This window comes from Myotis nattereri, assembly GCF_964212035.1.
Source record: "Myotis nattereri genome assembly, chromosome: 7".
Taxonomy (NCBI): Eukaryota; Metazoa; Chordata; class Mammalia; order Chiroptera; family Vespertilionidae; genus Myotis; species Myotis nattereri.
Window position 1 is genome coordinate 28,623,393 of NC_138082.1, and position 17,591 is coordinate 28,640,983.

At 41.5% G+C, this 17,591-nt stretch overlaps 1 protein-coding gene across 3 annotated transcripts in view; it reads left to right on the plus strand.

The window, feature by feature from the left end:
* The first annotated feature begins 478 nt into the window (after positions 1-478).
* Positions 479-17,591, plus strand: part of DAW1 (dynein assembly factor with WD repeats 1) — a 35,855-nt gene continuing 18,742 nt past the window's right edge. The window contains exons 1-5 of one of the 3 annotated variants that reach the window (XR_013996219.1): positions 479-560; positions 6,223-6,295; positions 10,360-10,504; positions 11,876-11,934; positions 14,190-14,312. Coding sequence is in view for 2 of the 3 variants with exons in the window: in XM_081095465.1 (XP_080951591.1) it covers positions 521-560; positions 6,223-6,295; positions 10,330-10,504; positions 11,876-11,934; positions 14,190-14,312 (470 nt within the window). In the remaining variant the exon portion in view is untranslated. Of the gene's footprint in view, positions 561-6,222; positions 6,296-10,329; positions 10,505-11,875; positions 11,935-14,189; positions 14,313-17,591 lie in introns of all 3 variants that reach the window. The other 2 variants (XM_081095464.1, XM_081095465.1) reach the window with 2 other exon arrangements.

Consider the following 17,591-nt stretch of genomic DNA (forward strand, 5'->3'; position numbering starts at 1 on the left):
GTACAGGCGTATAACACACTTAGCGCAGCGTACGGTACTGCATCAGCAAATGTAGGCCATTACATTGAGTCATTTTTCCTTTGTGGGGACAGGGGCAGGGCATGGGGAGGAGCCAGGAATGGAAAACGACACAGGGCTTTTTTCTCCCATCCCTGCTTTTTGGAACCCAATGGGCGCAGCCCCGGCGGTGGTCGCGTACCTGCCATTATGAGGTCACCCTTCCTAAGGCCAGGAGGGGAGATGTCCCAGGCAAACAGGGATGCAGATTCAGGCGGCGGGAACGCGGGCGGGAGCGCTGGCCCGGCCCCGCACCCTGGCGCCCCCGTTCGTCCTGGGAGCCCAGAGGTAGATGCTGGGGTCTTCCAGGGCCTGGGCTCAGGTAGCGCTCCGCGAACCCCCGCCCCAGGCTCCCCGCCCCCGGAGCGCGCCAGGTGCCTGCGCATGCGTCCCGCTGTCCCCCTGCTGTTTGGCCGTTTCCATGGCTACGAATCCGATCTGTGAAGGGTCCGGGAGCAAGAAAATGAAACTCAAGAGCCTCCTGCTCCGTTATTACCCGCCAGGTACAGGCGGATGCCCTCCGCCCTCGCGTGGGACCTGGACTCCGGCGCCGGGGGGCGGGGGTGTGGGGTGGGTAGGGTTGGGGGGGGGGTGTGTGTGCGGTGAAGAGGGTGCGGGGACCCAGAGGGCGGCGCGGGCCCGGACTGGGCGATCCCTGGGGGACAGGAAGCAGAGCGTTTCCCAACATCCTCACTCTTTCAGATACTGGACTCTGTTCCTCAAAACTTTTATAACGAGTCTCGTAGGAAGTCTTTGAACTTGTAAGTCGCTGAGTTATGCTTTCTGGTTAGTTAGGAGGGTGGCGGATGCAGAGGGGGAGGTGGCGATGGGTGATGTCCTGGGACACCGACAAGGGCCACATTGGGTTTTACGGTCCAGGCAAGGTGTGTTGAGTATGAATATCCATCACTTTAGTGGCTGTTTTCCAGACTGCACGTGCCAATCGATGGGCATGTTTACTGAGGGCCTGCCGCCCAGGTGCTTTGCGCTCCCTGCTCTGGGGCCTTAAAGAAGGTCTCAGGCCTGGCTTCCAATGGGTTTAGGAAATGATGAAATAAGCCCAGAATGCTATAGTTCCAGTGTGATAAACTTGCCTAGTTCTCTCTCTCTCTCTCTCTCTCTCTCTCTCTCTCTCTCTCTCTCAGGCGAGGACATGGTCGCCTTTACGGAATATTTGAAGTCCAGTGGTCACCCAGCTTGCTAGGGACAGAACCAGGAGCAGAACTCTTGGCTTTTAGTTCAGAACTCACTTTAAGAAAAAGATAAAGTAAAAAGTATGAAAAACTTCCCCAAGGCTGTGGATGACAATATATACTTGCCCAATGTATAGTTCAGGTCTCTGGCAAGAGTGGGCCTAGACAGCAACTTTCTCCAGTGGGAAGTCAACATTTGTAGGAAAGACATTCACTTTTTCCCTCTCAGAATTCCAATTAAAATACCATGACAAGGCTCTAGATAGGAGAGGTAGTATCTGGGAAATTTTAAATTAAGATGAATGGCTTGTTCTCTTTAAGCATTCCACAATCTCACGTTGGCTGTGCTTGCACAGAGTCTGGGGCCGGTTCCCACAAATAGAATGATAAATGAATGTCTTGCTTTCATTCCTTTGCTGTGGCGTGTAGGTCAAGAATGTGAGCTCTGGGATCATAACTACTCTCACCCTGTAAAAATTCAGCAACTGGGACAATTTGTTTTGATCTGTTGAGCTGTCAGATGGTGATAATAGCACCCAGGTCTGCTGACCCTTTCCAGCTACTCTTCCATTTATCTCCCTTTCTGCAGAGTAAACCTCCTTGAGAGAATGTTGTTTTCAATTTCTCTTCTCCCTCTGTCTTGAATGTACTTCTATCCTGTGTTCATCTTCATTGCTCCACTGCAACTGCCCTTTTCAAGATCCCCAATGATCTCCAACGTGGCTGAACCCCTGGCTGCATCTCAGTCCTTTCCTTTTTGGACCTGACGGGAGCATTGGACCCATTTGCTCACTCTGACCTCCTTAGGCTTCCAGGACACACTGTTTTATCTCCTGCCTCACGGTCACTCCTTGGTCCATCTCGTTGGCTGTTCCTCTTTTTCTCTAATCTTAATGATGGAGTGTCCCAGAGCTCCGTCCTTGGCTTTCCCTCTCTATACTCATGTGCTAGGTGACCTCATCTCTTCTCAAGGCTTACAAACCGCCTGAGTCATCCTAAATAACTAACTGTCCACCTGGTTCTTTATTTCAGATGTCCAGTGTGCATTGTACCTGGGCCTCTGTGTCCCAACTAAGTCAATGGTAGCTCCATTTCTCCACTACGGCTCATGCCAAAATCCTGGATTCACCCTCTTCTCCTCTCTTGCACACTCCACATATGGTCCAGTAGCAAACCCTGCCAGCTTGCCTTCAAAATACAGTCATTCACTGCTTCACAACGGGCTATGTTCTGAGAAGTGTGTCCTTGGGACCTAAGGCTTAGGTGATTTTGGTGTTGTGTGAACATCACAGAGTGCATCTGCACAAACCTGGGTGGTCTCGCCTCCTACACACCTAGGCGATATGGTATAGTCTATTGCTCCTATGCCACAGTCTTCATAGCATCTTACTGTGCAAAAAACACAAGTTCAAATCAGGCACAAGAGAAAATGATGCAATCAAGAAACACGGTAAACACAGATGTATGAAACTGCTGCTGGCACAACACAGTGTACTGTTTTACAGAAAACACTTTTTTTTATATAAGTAGAAAGAGTACATTCTAAAATAACGATAAAAGTGTAGTCAAGACATAAGCCAAGGCAGTATCAGAGCCATTTATTATCATTATCAAGTGTTATGTACAGTACATACTTGTATGTGCTACACTTTTATACAACTGGCAGCCAGTACGTGTGTTTGCACCAGTATCACCGCAAAGATGTGAGGAATGCATTGTGCTACAACATTACAAGGGCTATGACGTTATTAGGTAATAGGAATTTTCCAGCTCCATTATAATCTTACTAGAGGCCCGGTGCACGAATTTGTGCACAGGTGGGGTCCCTCGGCCTGGGCAGTGATCGGAGCCGATAAGGGCCATCTTGCCCAGTTCCTCATGTTGTGACCCAACCATAAAATTATTTTTGTTGCTACTTCATAACTGTAATGTTGCTACTGTTATGAATCGTAATGTAAATATCTGATATGCAGGATGGTCCTAGGCAACCCCTGTGAAAGGGTCGTTCGACTGCCAAAGGGGTTACGACCCGCAGGTTGAGAACTGCTGCTTTAGAGCCATGATTGCAACTATTGCCTTAATGATTATCTTCTAATGAGGGCATAACACTTAGCATCTAGACACAATTTCTGAATTCCAATCTTTGGTGAGCCATGTATTATATGCAGATTTCCAAGCTACTGCTAAGTAGTAGGTGGGTGGTGCAATAACATTATCTACCTGGGAAAAATTGCTCCCCACTGAGTCATCCCCATGCCACCTTTATCCCTTTGGTCTATAGAGCAATTTTTCTTCACCTCCTATTCCTCTCATTTCAGTCCTCCCACATTCTTTTGAATAATCTATAAATCAGGAGCATTGTCTTGTTGGCATCCATTGAATGATCCCTCTCCCTACTTAAATTCCTGATGACTAAAGACACAGAACAGTAACATGACTAATCAAACATGAGGCATTTCCTTTTTATCTTGGTCACACTAATTAACTCATTAATTAGTAGGTGTTGAATAAGTGCTTGTCAACTGACTCAGTTGTGACAGCTTTTGTCTTTTATTGATTAGGCACAAGTCCTTAGTTTTATGGTCAGGAGAAGGAGTTATAAACATTAATTAAACTGATCAATGTTCTGACCACTTTAAAGGTTTCTGTTGACTGAAGATGACCTGGATAAGGACCACTGACATCTTATGAAGCTTAGCCTTTTAGTACATTGAAGAATTTAGGGGGCAGTGGCTCCTTACCTGTTTTGGGAATTATATCAATTGAATAATGATTCGCAAACAGAGGGAGGTCAGGAATATTTATATTGTGAGAAACAATTACTGAAGAACTACATGTATTCAGAAGCATCTTTGTCTATTTTTTTGAAAATCATATTCTTCGCAGACTCTCACTCACTTTGGAGCTCAGTGATCATGGAAGAGGGACTGTATTGCCTGATGTTTGTCACAGTGGAAAAGTCAATGAACATGTTTTATATTTTATTCTTTGTTTTTGAGATTCCTTTTTTCCCCTTTTTAGCTGTTGAGTTTCACGTCATGCTTAAAAAGTCAACTACAAACACTAAGATAAAAATATACTCTATTATTTAGACCATTTTATAATTCATTCTTAATTTTAAAAATTTCTAATCAGCCTAGAATACATTTTTGTACACTGCGTGGTAGAATTATAGTTTTATTACTTTTTCAAAATTCAGCTGATTATGAAATCATTATTTATGGAACAAACCATTCTTTTCCAATTAATTTGAAATAGTACCTTCACTTTATCTTTAAAATAAAGTGACTTCTCTAATAAAGGTGATTCTAAAACACAGATCTAATTTTGCATCAGAACCATAGTTTATTGTGATATAGTTTGTTATAATATGGGGTAAATTTTCAAATCCCAAATATAAGTCATGATAATTACTTTAACTCCATAGATTAATTTGACATCTGTTATATTGAATTATGGTCTATAACTGTGATTCGCAAATTATAGGGGCCCTTGAACCTCTTTAAAAGGGGGCCTCCAGGCCAAATCATTTTCCATAATAACAATAAGATATCATTTGCTTTCCCCCCTGTATTGACATTTGCACTAAGCGTGCAGAAACAGTGAAAGGTCGAACAGCTGGTACCTTAGAACAAATCAAGGCAGTGGCCGCAGACTCTGACAGTGGGCGTGTGCTCACGGATGCGCGCTTGCGTTAGTTCCAGTGGCAGGTCAGTTTTCTGAGGCCTTGCAATGCGATTCCCGTCTGTTTTGTGTTCCTGGTGCTGCTAGAGCTGCTTCCTGCTCCATTCCTGCTGGTGCCACCTGCAGGGACAGAGCTATATCCCAATACGCCTGCTCTCACTGGGTGACCTTCTGAGGATGGGGGACAAGCCCCAGGCCTGGTTATGCCACTGCTCAAATACAGAGAGACATTGCTTTGGCACTTGGTGGTCGAGTGACATCTGGGAAGCCCTAGGACTTCATTGCTGCTCCTTTTGGAGGTGGATGAGACTGCCTACCAATGGCTGGTTGTGAAGTAGGGTATGGAAGACCTTGGGACTTCCCTAGCATTCCTCTAGACCAGTGGTTCTCAACCTTCCTAATGCCGCGACCCTTTAATACAGTTCCTCATGTTGTGGTGACCCCCAATTTCATTGTTACAAATTGAACATAATTAAAGCATAGTGATTAATCACAAAAACAATATGTAATTATATATGTGTTTTCCGATGGTCTTAGGCGACCCCTGTGAAGGGGCTGTTCGATCCCCAAAGGGGTCTCGACCCACAGGTTGAGAACCGCTGATCTGGACAGACAGGATGGCTCCCTGGGCCCAGCAGAGGAGCACGTGTTGAGAAAACCTGGGACTTTGTTGCTGTGTCTGCTGCAGGCAGACTAGACAGCTGCTGGCCCAGCTTTGCAGTGGAAACCGGATCAGCCCAGGCTTTCCCTAGTGGATGGACTCCCTCAGGGGCCCCAGCTGTGGAGCAGGGCTCAGGGCTCCCTGTTAGTTCTTTGTATGACTTCCCTTCTTGTGGACGTTTGGCCATAGCAAGCAAGTTGCTGTGGCTGTGGTATGGTTTTTGGTGATGTTTGGTTTTTGTTGTCTCTGCCTTTTGGTGGTTCCAGGCTACACGTCCTGTTGGTCCCCAGTTTGGGGATATAAGGTGACAAAAAGAAAATCTAGGGAATTTACCCTATTGTCATTCCTTGAGTCTTGAGGCCTTTGGCCAGTCCACCTTCTTCTATACAACTCTCAATTATTTTTTCCTTGCCTGTTGAATAATTTCAAGGGTATTTAATTGTATTTAGAGGAAAGACCAGGGAAAAGTGAATTTACATGATCTTGTTTTAGAATTAGACATCAGTGCATATGTTTTGAAAAATTCAAGCTGTTGAGAAATAAAAACGATCAAGTTGTCAAAGTAGATTAACTTTGGACATCAGTTGTCATCATAAATGTTTTAAACATGTTTGTTTACTTTTATAGGAATTATGTTGGAATATGAGAAAAGTGGAGAATTGAAGACCAAATCCATAGATTTACTTGATCTCAGTCCCAGGTAAGCTAGCTATACAATGTGACACACATTTCATACCCAGTTTTTTTACTGGAAACCCCTGACATAGGGTGACGTATGGAGGAGCTGCATAACCTCAGACAATACACTGCTTTAAAAATGTTGTGTGGTGTGTGACTTCCTGTTCATTTCAGTGAGTTCTACTTGAGTGTCCTGTTGAGGGAGGAGGTAGAAAATGGATCATTAGTTTGCCCTTCTCTCTTACCCCCTAAATAGACTCTTTTAAATAAAAATAAACTATTAGTTTAGAATAGTTTTAGAAAAGTTGTGAAGAGGAAGTTTCCATGTACTGTGTACTCGATATCCCCGATTATTATCATCTTAGACTAGTATGGTACATTTCTCATAATTAATGAACCAGCATTGATACATTATTATTAACTAAAGACTGTATTTTACCCAATTTTCCTTGGTTTTTGCCTAAACCTCTTTTTCTCTTCCAAGATCCCCTCCAGGAGACCACATGGCATTTAGTCGTCATGTCTCCTTGGCCGCCTCAGGGCTGTGAGAGAGCCTCAGACTTGCCTTCTTTTTGATGACCTTAACATTACTGAGGGGCACTGGTCATGACATTTTAAGAATATTACCAAGCCTGTTATTTTCTTAGTAGATAAACATCTCTTAGGGCTGACTGCATACAATCTTCCTCAATAATTGCCATGGGGCAGAGTTGGGAGGAATTAAGTTTTGTCTCTGAAACTTGTGTGCTCAGAGGAAATCCCCCTGCGAGATCTTATTGCCAAGAATTCATTCCCATTAGGACGGCTTATGCAAAACTGCACTTGGAGAGATAGAATCAGAATAGAGATTATACCTGTGGGAGCCCACATGCAGATAAGGAGAAGATATTCTGAATGGGAGAAAATAAAAAGAACTAGTATAAAAATACTGCAGTATGTGTTTTATCTAGTATCCCCGGGGTGGCAATGGGTAATTTCCCACTGTGACTGTCCTTTTGCTTTGTCCTGATTAGTGGGGAGGGGAACAGAGTCTGTCAGCAAAGGGACTGACTTCTCACATAGCAGAGGAGCTGCTCTCTAGTTTTAGAATAAACCCAAACAGCTCCTGGCTGGTGAGAGCTGTCGCTGGGTCTGGAGTCTGTCTCAGCGTGGGAACAGGTGTGGCTCGGATGATAATAGTTACAGTGAAGTCCAAGTCTGATTCCAGGTGCCTGGCACAGAGGACTCAGAAGGTTTGTTTGTTTTGTGTTTTTTTTTTAAATAAAAAGGTAAATGGTGGCAAAGATAATGTTATTTAATTTCATCTACACCAATCTCTGTTTAATCTATTTTCAGGGAAGACAAGACCTCAGATCAAATCAAGCCTTTTTTTGCTAGTTTTGTAAAGGGAACATATTACTGATACATGTGGTTATGGCAGCAGGCAGAAAGCTCTGTTGTTAGACATTCGTTTTTTCAATCAATAAATGACGTATTTGCACCTTCTACATGTAAAGCTCTAGGTTAGTCTATGAGAGGCTATAAAGATGCGAGTCATAATGCCTACCTCAGTGGGCTTATTGTCTAGTTTAGGAACAGCTTGTATGAAACAGATGAACATCATGTGAGTGATACAGATAAACTTGTAGGTGAGAGAATAACTTCCAGGTAGAGATTCAGGGCAGTGCAGACTTATGTATAAAAATGTAGATCTTTAGGATGCTGTAGTCATCCAATGGAGTTAATCAGTGTCTCAAAGTTTGTTTTAAAAACGTATGGGCCTTATTTCTAGTTCTGCCCTAGAATCTGGAGGTATTCTGCACATAAAAACACTTGCATTATATATGACCTAGTGCAGTTACTATATTAGAAGATAACAACTAGAATAGGACCGCAGTTGTATATATTGGTTAACCACCTGGTTCCTTTAGATCTTACTAGGAAATTTGTATTGATTCACCCATTTGTTGGAAACTCCCAAAAGGCATTATGATGTTTTTAATGCTTATGAAAGTATAATTTTTTTTGATGACAAACTGTCTCAGAATTTATGAAAGGCATCATTATAAACGGTCTCTGGTTTATTTCCGTTCCAAATACTCACTCTAATTCTGATAGGCTGTATTTCTTGAGAGCTGGGACCGTGTCTTTTGCTCTTGCAGCGCGTAACCCACAGTAGGTGCTCAGTAAAAGCTAATGGGACCAGTAGTCTCATAGCTCAGTGCCTTGCACAGAACTGGAGCTCAGGAATTGTGTATTTAGGATGCTCATCAGAGTTCGAGTTTCTGGGAAGGGTATGCTGAGACAGAGGTAGGTGGGTAAAAGGTTACTGGGCAGTGACACCTGTGACAGACCAGAGGGTGAAGGGGGTCGGGCAGGAGGAGGCACACATCATGATGATGCAGATTTGACAATGGCCTCTGACAGCCCAAAGGGGAGCTCCGGAGTGGAGCTTGTTGGTTAGGGGGGTTCCTCATGCTCCAAAACGGCCAGGCTCTTGCACTGCCCCTTTGCTCAGCCCTGCGCTGAGGGCCACCATGAAGACCAGGCCCTGAGCTCAAATGCTGAGACGGATCCTGGAGCAGCTCAGCTGGAGGCTGTCCATTAACTCCTCACCCCTCGCAGCTGGGCCACAGGGCCTTAAGGATGTGTGCTGGGTAGTGCGCATCTTTGACTCATGTTTTGCAAAATTACCCCATTTGGATGCTTTGCAGTTCATAATCATTAATATTTGCATTGATTTAATATTATTCTGGACTAGCAAAATTGACCAAAATTGGTATAGATTACTTGAATACTGAGGAAAACCATGAATCTGCCCTTTTCAGACCAGTTCTCTTTCAGGGAAATCATGTTGTAGCCAATAAGAAATAGTAATAAAAATCACCGTTATGCTTTGAATGTTTATTTTTGGTCAGGTACTTTCTCTTCCCCTGAAAATATTTAGAGCCGACACTTTGGGTGGGTGGGTTGGAAGAGATCAACCAAAGCACTGTGTGCATATAGGCATAAGCCATGGACACAGACAATAGGGTGATGAAGGTCTGGGGCAGGGGGTGGGGGCAGGCTAGAAGGGGTCAATGAGGGGAGAAAAGGGGACATATAAAAATATATATTTTTAAAGAAACTTTCTGGACCTCATTTTTTTGGTTTTTCTTTTAGTGCAAATATCCTATCCAATAAAGAGGGGGTATGCTAATTGACTCTCACACCATCGCAAAGATAGTGGCGCCCACAGCCAATAAGGAGGGAATATGCTAATTGACTGGCCTGCCCTCAAAGATGGTGGTGCCCACAGCCACAAGATGGCACACCAGTCCCCTCAACCCCGCTAGGGTGGCAGGCATGTGGCAAGGAGTCCCCAGTCCCCTCAGCCCCCCAGCTGCCCAGGGCCGGCCCGAGGCACAGGCAAGCCTCAGATGGCGGCTGCCCAGCCACCCAGGGCTGCCCGAAGCTCAGGTAACCGGGGCCGGCCGAGGCTTGTGCTGTCGGCAGTGGCAGCAGCAGAGGTGTGATTCGGGCGTCACCTTCCCCTGATCACCGGGTCCCCTCCCGCCCCTGAGGGCTCCTGGACTGTGAGAGGGGGCAAGCCGGGCTGAGTCGCCCTCCCCTTCAGTGCATGAATTTTCATGCACCGGGCCTCTAGTAGTAACTATAAAAGCATTAAATTAAAAGGTTGTTACAGAATTAAATGAGAGAACATATGTAAAGTGGAAAGAATAGCAGTACCAGGAGCATTCAATATAACTTCATTTCAAAGAGAAAGAAGGAAAAACATATAGAAGAAGCTCATGCTGAGACCCAGGATGCCCTTGGCCTTCTTCAGGTGAGCAAGCCAGGATCTTTGCACCCGCTCCTCCCAGGGGAGAAGTCTCAGGATGTGAAAACAGAATCCAGCTGCTGCCACCCCTGCCACAACGCTCTTCATTGATTTGCGTGATTTCTTCCCCCCACAATCCCCCCATCCCCCGAGATCTCTTGATAAAGATGATGGTGTTCTTGACATTTTATAAATACTCTGCTTTGTAAAACAACGTAACTCTTCAGGTAAGGAATGCATGTGCGACTGTGGCATAGGAGAAGTAACTTTCTTTCTGTGAATCTTAGTACTGATGTCAGTGCCCTAGTAGAAGAGATACAGAGAGCAGAACCGCTAATCACAGCTTCACGATCACACCAGGTGAAACTTTTAATTCAGAGACTACAGGATAAACTCAGAGAGCACAGCGACCACCAATTCGAACTTTTCAAGGTAATGTGTGTTTTCAAAATACAAGGTGTAACTTCAGTAAATTCACTGATATCCTACTAATTTGAGGTGAAATGCAAAGCGTGTTTTTTCTTCCCCTCAGTGCCTCACATTTATTTGCTAAGGCTAAGTCTCAATGACTGTTGAATGAATGAAATTCAAACTTTTATTTTTTGAAGTTGAATAAAGATTTGTAGTTCTTTATTAAACTACATAAAGATAGCTGTTCTTTATAATGATTAATTTAAAGGATAACCATTAAGGAAGTTTTAAGTTATTGAATAATTAAAGTGTTTTTTTCCCAGTTAAAGTAATAAGAAGTTGTGTTTCATGGTATATAAATATTTCAGTAAATTATTTATTGATATGATTTATATAACAATTTTAATGCAATGAAAATATGCTTATTTTCCATACTTTTTGATTATTAAATTAAAAATATAACAAATGTGGTCATTTATTACTTCAGGAACAGCTTTTTTATTAACAACATTTTATAGCTTCTTCTAGAATTGCTTCATATTAAAATGATTTAATTTCGTATGATTTAAGTATAATTATAATAAAATATAATTATTATTTATATAGTCATCATATTCTGATTCAAAATATTAAAGCAATCTTTTGTACTCATCCTTTCAATTTACTAAGAGGATGGTTATTCTTGTAATATTTCTTTGTCCAGCAGGTGGCACTATTAGACTTCAAATAGGAGCTCTATAACTAGCATGACCTTGTAATTTATCCTTCGAAGGGAACAATTTTGATAGTGAAAGAAAACACTATTAATAGTAGTTACACTCTGGTAATAGACATAACTTAGACTGTCCCAGCCTAATCTATCACTCTGTCTGTAAACAGAATATCCAATTTGCCTATATTTATCCAATAAATATTACGCATTCACTGTGTGCAAATAATGTAGGGATTGAAAGATAAATACAATAAGATATATCCTGACTCTAAAAGATCTTTATGATTAAAAAAGTAATAATAATACAGTGTAAACATTTAGTGTATTTCCTCTTTACACTGTTCATACATATCCACAAAACCATGAGTACTATGTTAAAGAAAATGTTATAAATTAGTGCTATTTGATATCTTATTTAATAGCAATAATTTATATTAAAGGAAAATTGGTGGAAAACACAGATTTTGGTTTTGTAATTATTCATAACTACCAAATGTATTATTGATAATAATAACAGATGGCACAATATATTTTTTCTCATTTGTTCAGATATCAAATATTGTCCTTTTATTACATATAATTAAGATAAGCTTGCATATTTTTATTGGTTTGAAATGTAAAATTAATGAATTAAACTTAATTTTATTTGAGTTTAAAAATGGTATTTTCTTTCATTGAAGGTTCTCAGAGCACATATACTACCATTGACTAACGTTGCACTGAATAAATCGGGCTCTTGGTAAGGTTCTCTATTTATTTAAAAAATAATAATTGTATTAGACTTCATTTTTTAGAGTAGTTTTAGGTTCACAGCAAAACTGAGCAGAAGGTAAAGGGATTTCTCATATATCTCATGTTCACCTCTCCCCCTCTCCCCCCTCAGCCTCCCCCACTGTCAACAACCCTAGAGGCGAACATTTGTTACAATCGATGAACCTACAGGGGCACATCATTATCACTCAAAGTTCACAGTTTTCATTAGGGTTCACTCTTGACTTCGTACATTCTCTGGGTTGACAAATGTATAATGACATATACCCACCACTATGGTACCACACAGAGCACTTTCACTGACCTAAAACTCCTCTTATTTTTATTTTGTCTATATCTATATATTTCTATTTTTTATAATTGATAACATTTGAGGGGTAAACTTTTTAAACTAAAAATTGTATATATTTGAGGTGTACAATATGATGATTTGATTATACACAGTGAAATAATTGCTAGTCAAACTAATTAAGATATCATCTCACAGTTACCTTCTTTGTGTGTGAAGAAAGCACCTGAAACTTATTCTTTTACATGTTTCCCACAATCAATACGGTATTAACTGTAGTCACATGCCTGTAGATTAGATATCTAGACTTATTCATCCTACATAATTGCAACTTTGTAATCTAGGACCAACACCTTCTCATTTCACCCAACTCTCCAGCCCCTGGTAATTCCTGTTCTACTCTGCTTCTATGAGTTTAACTTCTTTTTAAGATTCCACATAGAATGAGATCATACAGAATTTGTCCTTCCCTACCTGGCTTATTTCACTTAGCGTGATGTCATCCATGTTGACCTTTGTTGTCACAATTGGACGATTTCTGCTCTCTCATGGTTGAATTATATTTCATTGTATACATCACATTTTCTTTATCCATTCATCCCTTGACCAACACTTACATTGCTCCCATGTCTGAGCTATGGTGAATAAGCTGCAATGGACATGGGAGTCCAAATATCTATCTCTGTGACATCCTTCCTGCAGTTCCTTTGGGTACATACACCCACCCCCAGGTAGGACTGCTGGGTCACATTGCAGTTCTAATTTTAATCTTGGGGGGAAACCACCATCCTGTCTTCCATAATGACCGCACCAAAACATTCTTGGAGAAGCTAGGAAGAGAATGCCTAGAGGAGAATCAAAGACACACTGCCTTGTCTACCTTCCTATTTGGTTGAGTTTAGGTATTAGAAACTATCTTTACCTTGTATAATTACCACTTGACATTTCTACTCACCTTTCAATATTGTGCATTACTTTCTGTGTTAGAGAAATAGTGTCCCTAATAGAATATGTAAGATATTTACTTTAATATTTACTTAAAAATATTAGAGGTCAATATATTACCTATTCATGTAGTAGAATAGTCATGTTAAAAAGTGCTAAATATGAAGCAAATATTTATTGAACCCTTATTCATGTGCCAGTCATGTTCTGGGTCCTGGCGATGATGGTGGTGAACCAGATGGGTACAAGGACTAGCATGTATAAAATAAACAATGCAGTTCTTCAGAGAATGTGGCTGGTGAGGGTGATTAAAGTCCCAGAGAGAGCCAGGGCTGCTGGTCTCGTGGACACGAGCAGAAGTTGAATTTTCCTCCAGGTTGCTAGAATGCCATTAGAAGAAGGTTAGCAAAATACCTCCAGTTCTGGCGAGGAAAACTAATTTGTAAGGACCATTTGTGAGGCAAGACCCATTCGAATATGGTTTTATTTGTTTAGGTAAGAGATGGAGACAATGGAGCTGGTGAGAATAGCCCTAGCAGGGATGTATTTGAGGCCCGGGATAAAAGAATTTACTAATAGATTGTGGAATGTGAGAGAAACTGAGGAGTCAAAGATGATGATAAGATTTTAGGGGCTGACCAACTGGAAGAATGATGCCATTTATTAAGATATATTAGAATTTCCAAAAATGTTAGTGATTGTCATTATTTAATATACTTATTTTTATTATAAGGCTAGTTATTGGCAAGGATTACTCTTTATTTTATTTAGTGACTTCTTTTTGGTTTGGGGATAAAATTGGAAAGTTTCTAAGGCAAAGAACTTATTAAGACAAAGGACTTATTGCTCCCATTTTAACTGTTTGTTCTGCATACACGATTTTCATGGAAAAAGTATGAGAAATGGGGCTATAATCTTGCAGGTAAGAAATAAGGTCTTATTAACACACAGTTTTCTCCCCTTGTGATTAACTGATATTCCTGTCTTAGCTTCATCACAGGAAGCTATGACCGCACCTGCAAAGTCTGGGACACCGCATCTGGAGGGGAACTTTTCACCCTGGACGGCCACAGGAACGTGGTGTACGCCATCGCATTCAACAACCCTTATGGGTAAAGCACATTCGCTCACTCACTTCTTCCCTGTTCATCCACTGACTCACTTACTCAGCCCCTCCTCCATCTGTGTGAGGGAGGGAAGGAGGAAGGCAGAGAATGAAAATTTATTGAGTGCCTCATACATGCTTTTAAGTACCACTTCCAGTGCTTAAGGGAGTTTGGGGATTGGCATTACTGTCCTCAATAAAAAATATGAAGTTCAAGTCCCCTTCCCAGGATCACACAGTAGTAAAGAAGAGAGAGAGCAAGAGTTCGAGCTCAAGGAGGGCTGGCTTACCCTTGCAGCTCTCTGACAGGCAGCTCCACTGGTGTTTGTAGCACCGGCTGATGCTTCTGGCGAATGTGCCATATATGTTGATAAACTTGTTTACTTTGTTTAGAAGTTCATTTGCAGGGAGAAAAAAATTGTGTATAGTAACATGCTAAGTAACAGTACCAAATGCAATAGAAGAATTTAAAAACCAATCAGTAGTTCATGGAGTCAATAGACTACCAACATTCTCTATCTTTCTGCACGACATACGCTGATACCCATGACTCCCTGCATGCTTGTAGCAGCTGGGCTAACCACTGGCATGCTTAACTTCTGTGCTCACTGGTTAGGTTCTAAGCTTACCAAGAGTTGGTCATATTTGTCCCTCAGTGGCCTGTCTCTGTAGGTAACAAATATGACCAACTCTTGGTAGGTAATCTGCTTATGGTGGTTGTGCTTTCAGTTGTAATTATGTTATGTAATTAAAATTTGCATATAACTAATGGAATGTGAATATGAAAATGAAGCTGTTGTTTTTCCATGAAAGCATAGAAAAGGTAAATATTTGAAAAAACTTACTAAATGAAGTTGTAGATGAGATCAATGTAAAAATTGGAAAACACATTGTAAAAAAATGAACAAATTTTGTAGTCGGATTGTTTGGCAAGTATTTTTAAGTTTAAGTTCTCATTCCATTTTAAAGGAAAAGATGGGAAATTGCAGAGGTTGGATATGGTTTATCCAAGGCAGATAATGAGCTGCATAATTAGCTCACCCATAAGCAAAGAAAAGGCCTTGGCCTCTTGTCAAAGATTGGCAAATGAATGTAAACTTGTACATATTTGAGTAAAAATTTAAACGTGTATCTTATTTTCACCATTGGCTGCTTTAACTGACTTTTTTCATTAATCAAGCTATGGTTCTTCATTATAGTATTATGACGACTAGAACAAAACAGTCAATTCTTAAGAGCTGAGAGAAGATCATTGTGGTTCCTCCCAGGTAGAATCTTTGAGGATGATATGAGGTTGACACAGATGCATGAAAGGTGGAAGCTAGAAGGAATGGTGAGGGCACCCTGGCGAAGGGACTTTGGCCGCTCAGTATTTTAGGCAGGACTTTGTCAGGCACCCTCAGTGGCCTGTCTCTCTAGTTAACATTTTATGTTGAGAAGCAAGTGGGTGAGGTCAGAGCTTGCTGTGCAGCTTGACCCTATTCTGGAGGACCGAGCTGCTATGAAAGGTTTGTGAGCAAAGGAAGGGCACAATGAAAGAGCTACTTCAGAAGGATTGCTCTGGCAGAGAGAAAGGAGCAGAGGGTTTGGGGCGGGAATAACTGGGGAAGAAACCAGGAGGCAAGGAGATTATTTAGGAAGCAGGTAAAAGAACACATTCGTGAGATGATGGAAACTTAGTCTAGGATAGTGGCAGAGGCAATAACAGGTATTTTACAAAAATTTGCTGCACTAGAGTGATACTTTTACACCATGAATATTAAAAACTTGATATCTACTTGGCTAATGCCATAATACAATTTCTAGATGTGGTAATTGTGGTGGCACAATTAAACTTCATTGGTACATTAATATGATTACATATTCCAACTAAACTACAGAAAATTTAACTTTGATGTATGTATTTTTAAATGGTAGAGAATGATAATTTTTCTAATACCTTATTACACCAGCTTGTGGGAGGGAAGGGTTTTTATGAAATTATAAATGATACTGTTCTACTAGTATGATTTCTACTTTTAATTGCAATGGTATTTAAAGGCTTTTGAAAGTATATTTTCTGTAATACCATATCCTTTCATAGTATATTTAACAGAAGTGATATTTTGGAATGTCTATCTGGGAACAAAGTGTTTGAGGATGAAGAAGTGAGAAACACTCCTCATTTTTAGCCCTTTTATTGGATTCTATCAAGAGTCCCTGGTGAGCCCTCACTGGTTTGGCTCAGTGGATAGAGCATCAGCCTGCGGACTGAAAGGTCCCAGGTTCGATTCCGGTCAAGGGCATGTACCTTGGTTGTGGGCACATCCCCAGTGGGAGGTGTGCAGGAGGCAGCTGATCGATGTTTCTCTCTCATCGATGTTTCTAACTCTATCCCTCTCCCTTCCTCTCTGTAAAGAATAAGATATATTTTTTTTAAAAAGAGTCCCTGGTAAAAACCCTTTTTTCCAACTCCTAGTTATCCTAGTCTGGTCAGGATAACTGTATGGGCTGGAGCAGAGCTTTTCTCTACACTTTGGTGCATTGGGGTTTCAGCAAATGAGCTCAAGACAGTTGCCAAAGAATAAAAGGAAGTGTGTGTGTGTGTGTGTGTGTGTATGTTTGTGTGTGAGGAAAGAGGGGGGAAAGGGGAGGGGAGAGAGAGAGAGAGAGAGAGAGAGAGAGAGAGAGAGAGAGAGGTGAACTAGCTTAGTGTTCATCTGTTTTATATATTAGGTCAGGAGTAAGCTTTGATTCAATAAAATAATTCTAAAAATCATTGACATTAGTAATATCTTTTATAACATGGCGTCATGTGTATGTAGAGAATAGTATATGATAGAACAGAAGTTGATCAAACTCAAGATTATGTTTGAAGTGCAGGGAGCACGGACAATGGATGAGGGGGGTACTAATAAAGGACTCACAGGGTGTTCAAGGTATCTTGAGCAGAATTTGAAAGACAGCTGCTGTTGGAAAAGATCTGAGAGTGGATGTCACAGGAGAGAGCCAGTGCAGGGACTGGGGTGCAGAAACAGTCTGTGTGTTAGGGCTTGTGTGGGGGAGGTGGTGTGTATTCCCCAGGATAAGCTGTCCCTGCAGCATCACAGGGAGGGCCTTGCTTTCCGTTAGCATCAGAGACCACAGAGATGCTATGTAGGTGGCCGGAGAACAAAGCAGAGAAGCAAGGCCCTGTGTTAGAATGAGCAAGTAGAAATTCTGCAGCTGTGTTGAGCACTTAGATTTGCTTGGGATATGTATTTTGGATTTTAAGAGCTCTCACACTTTTTAACAATGAGCTTACATT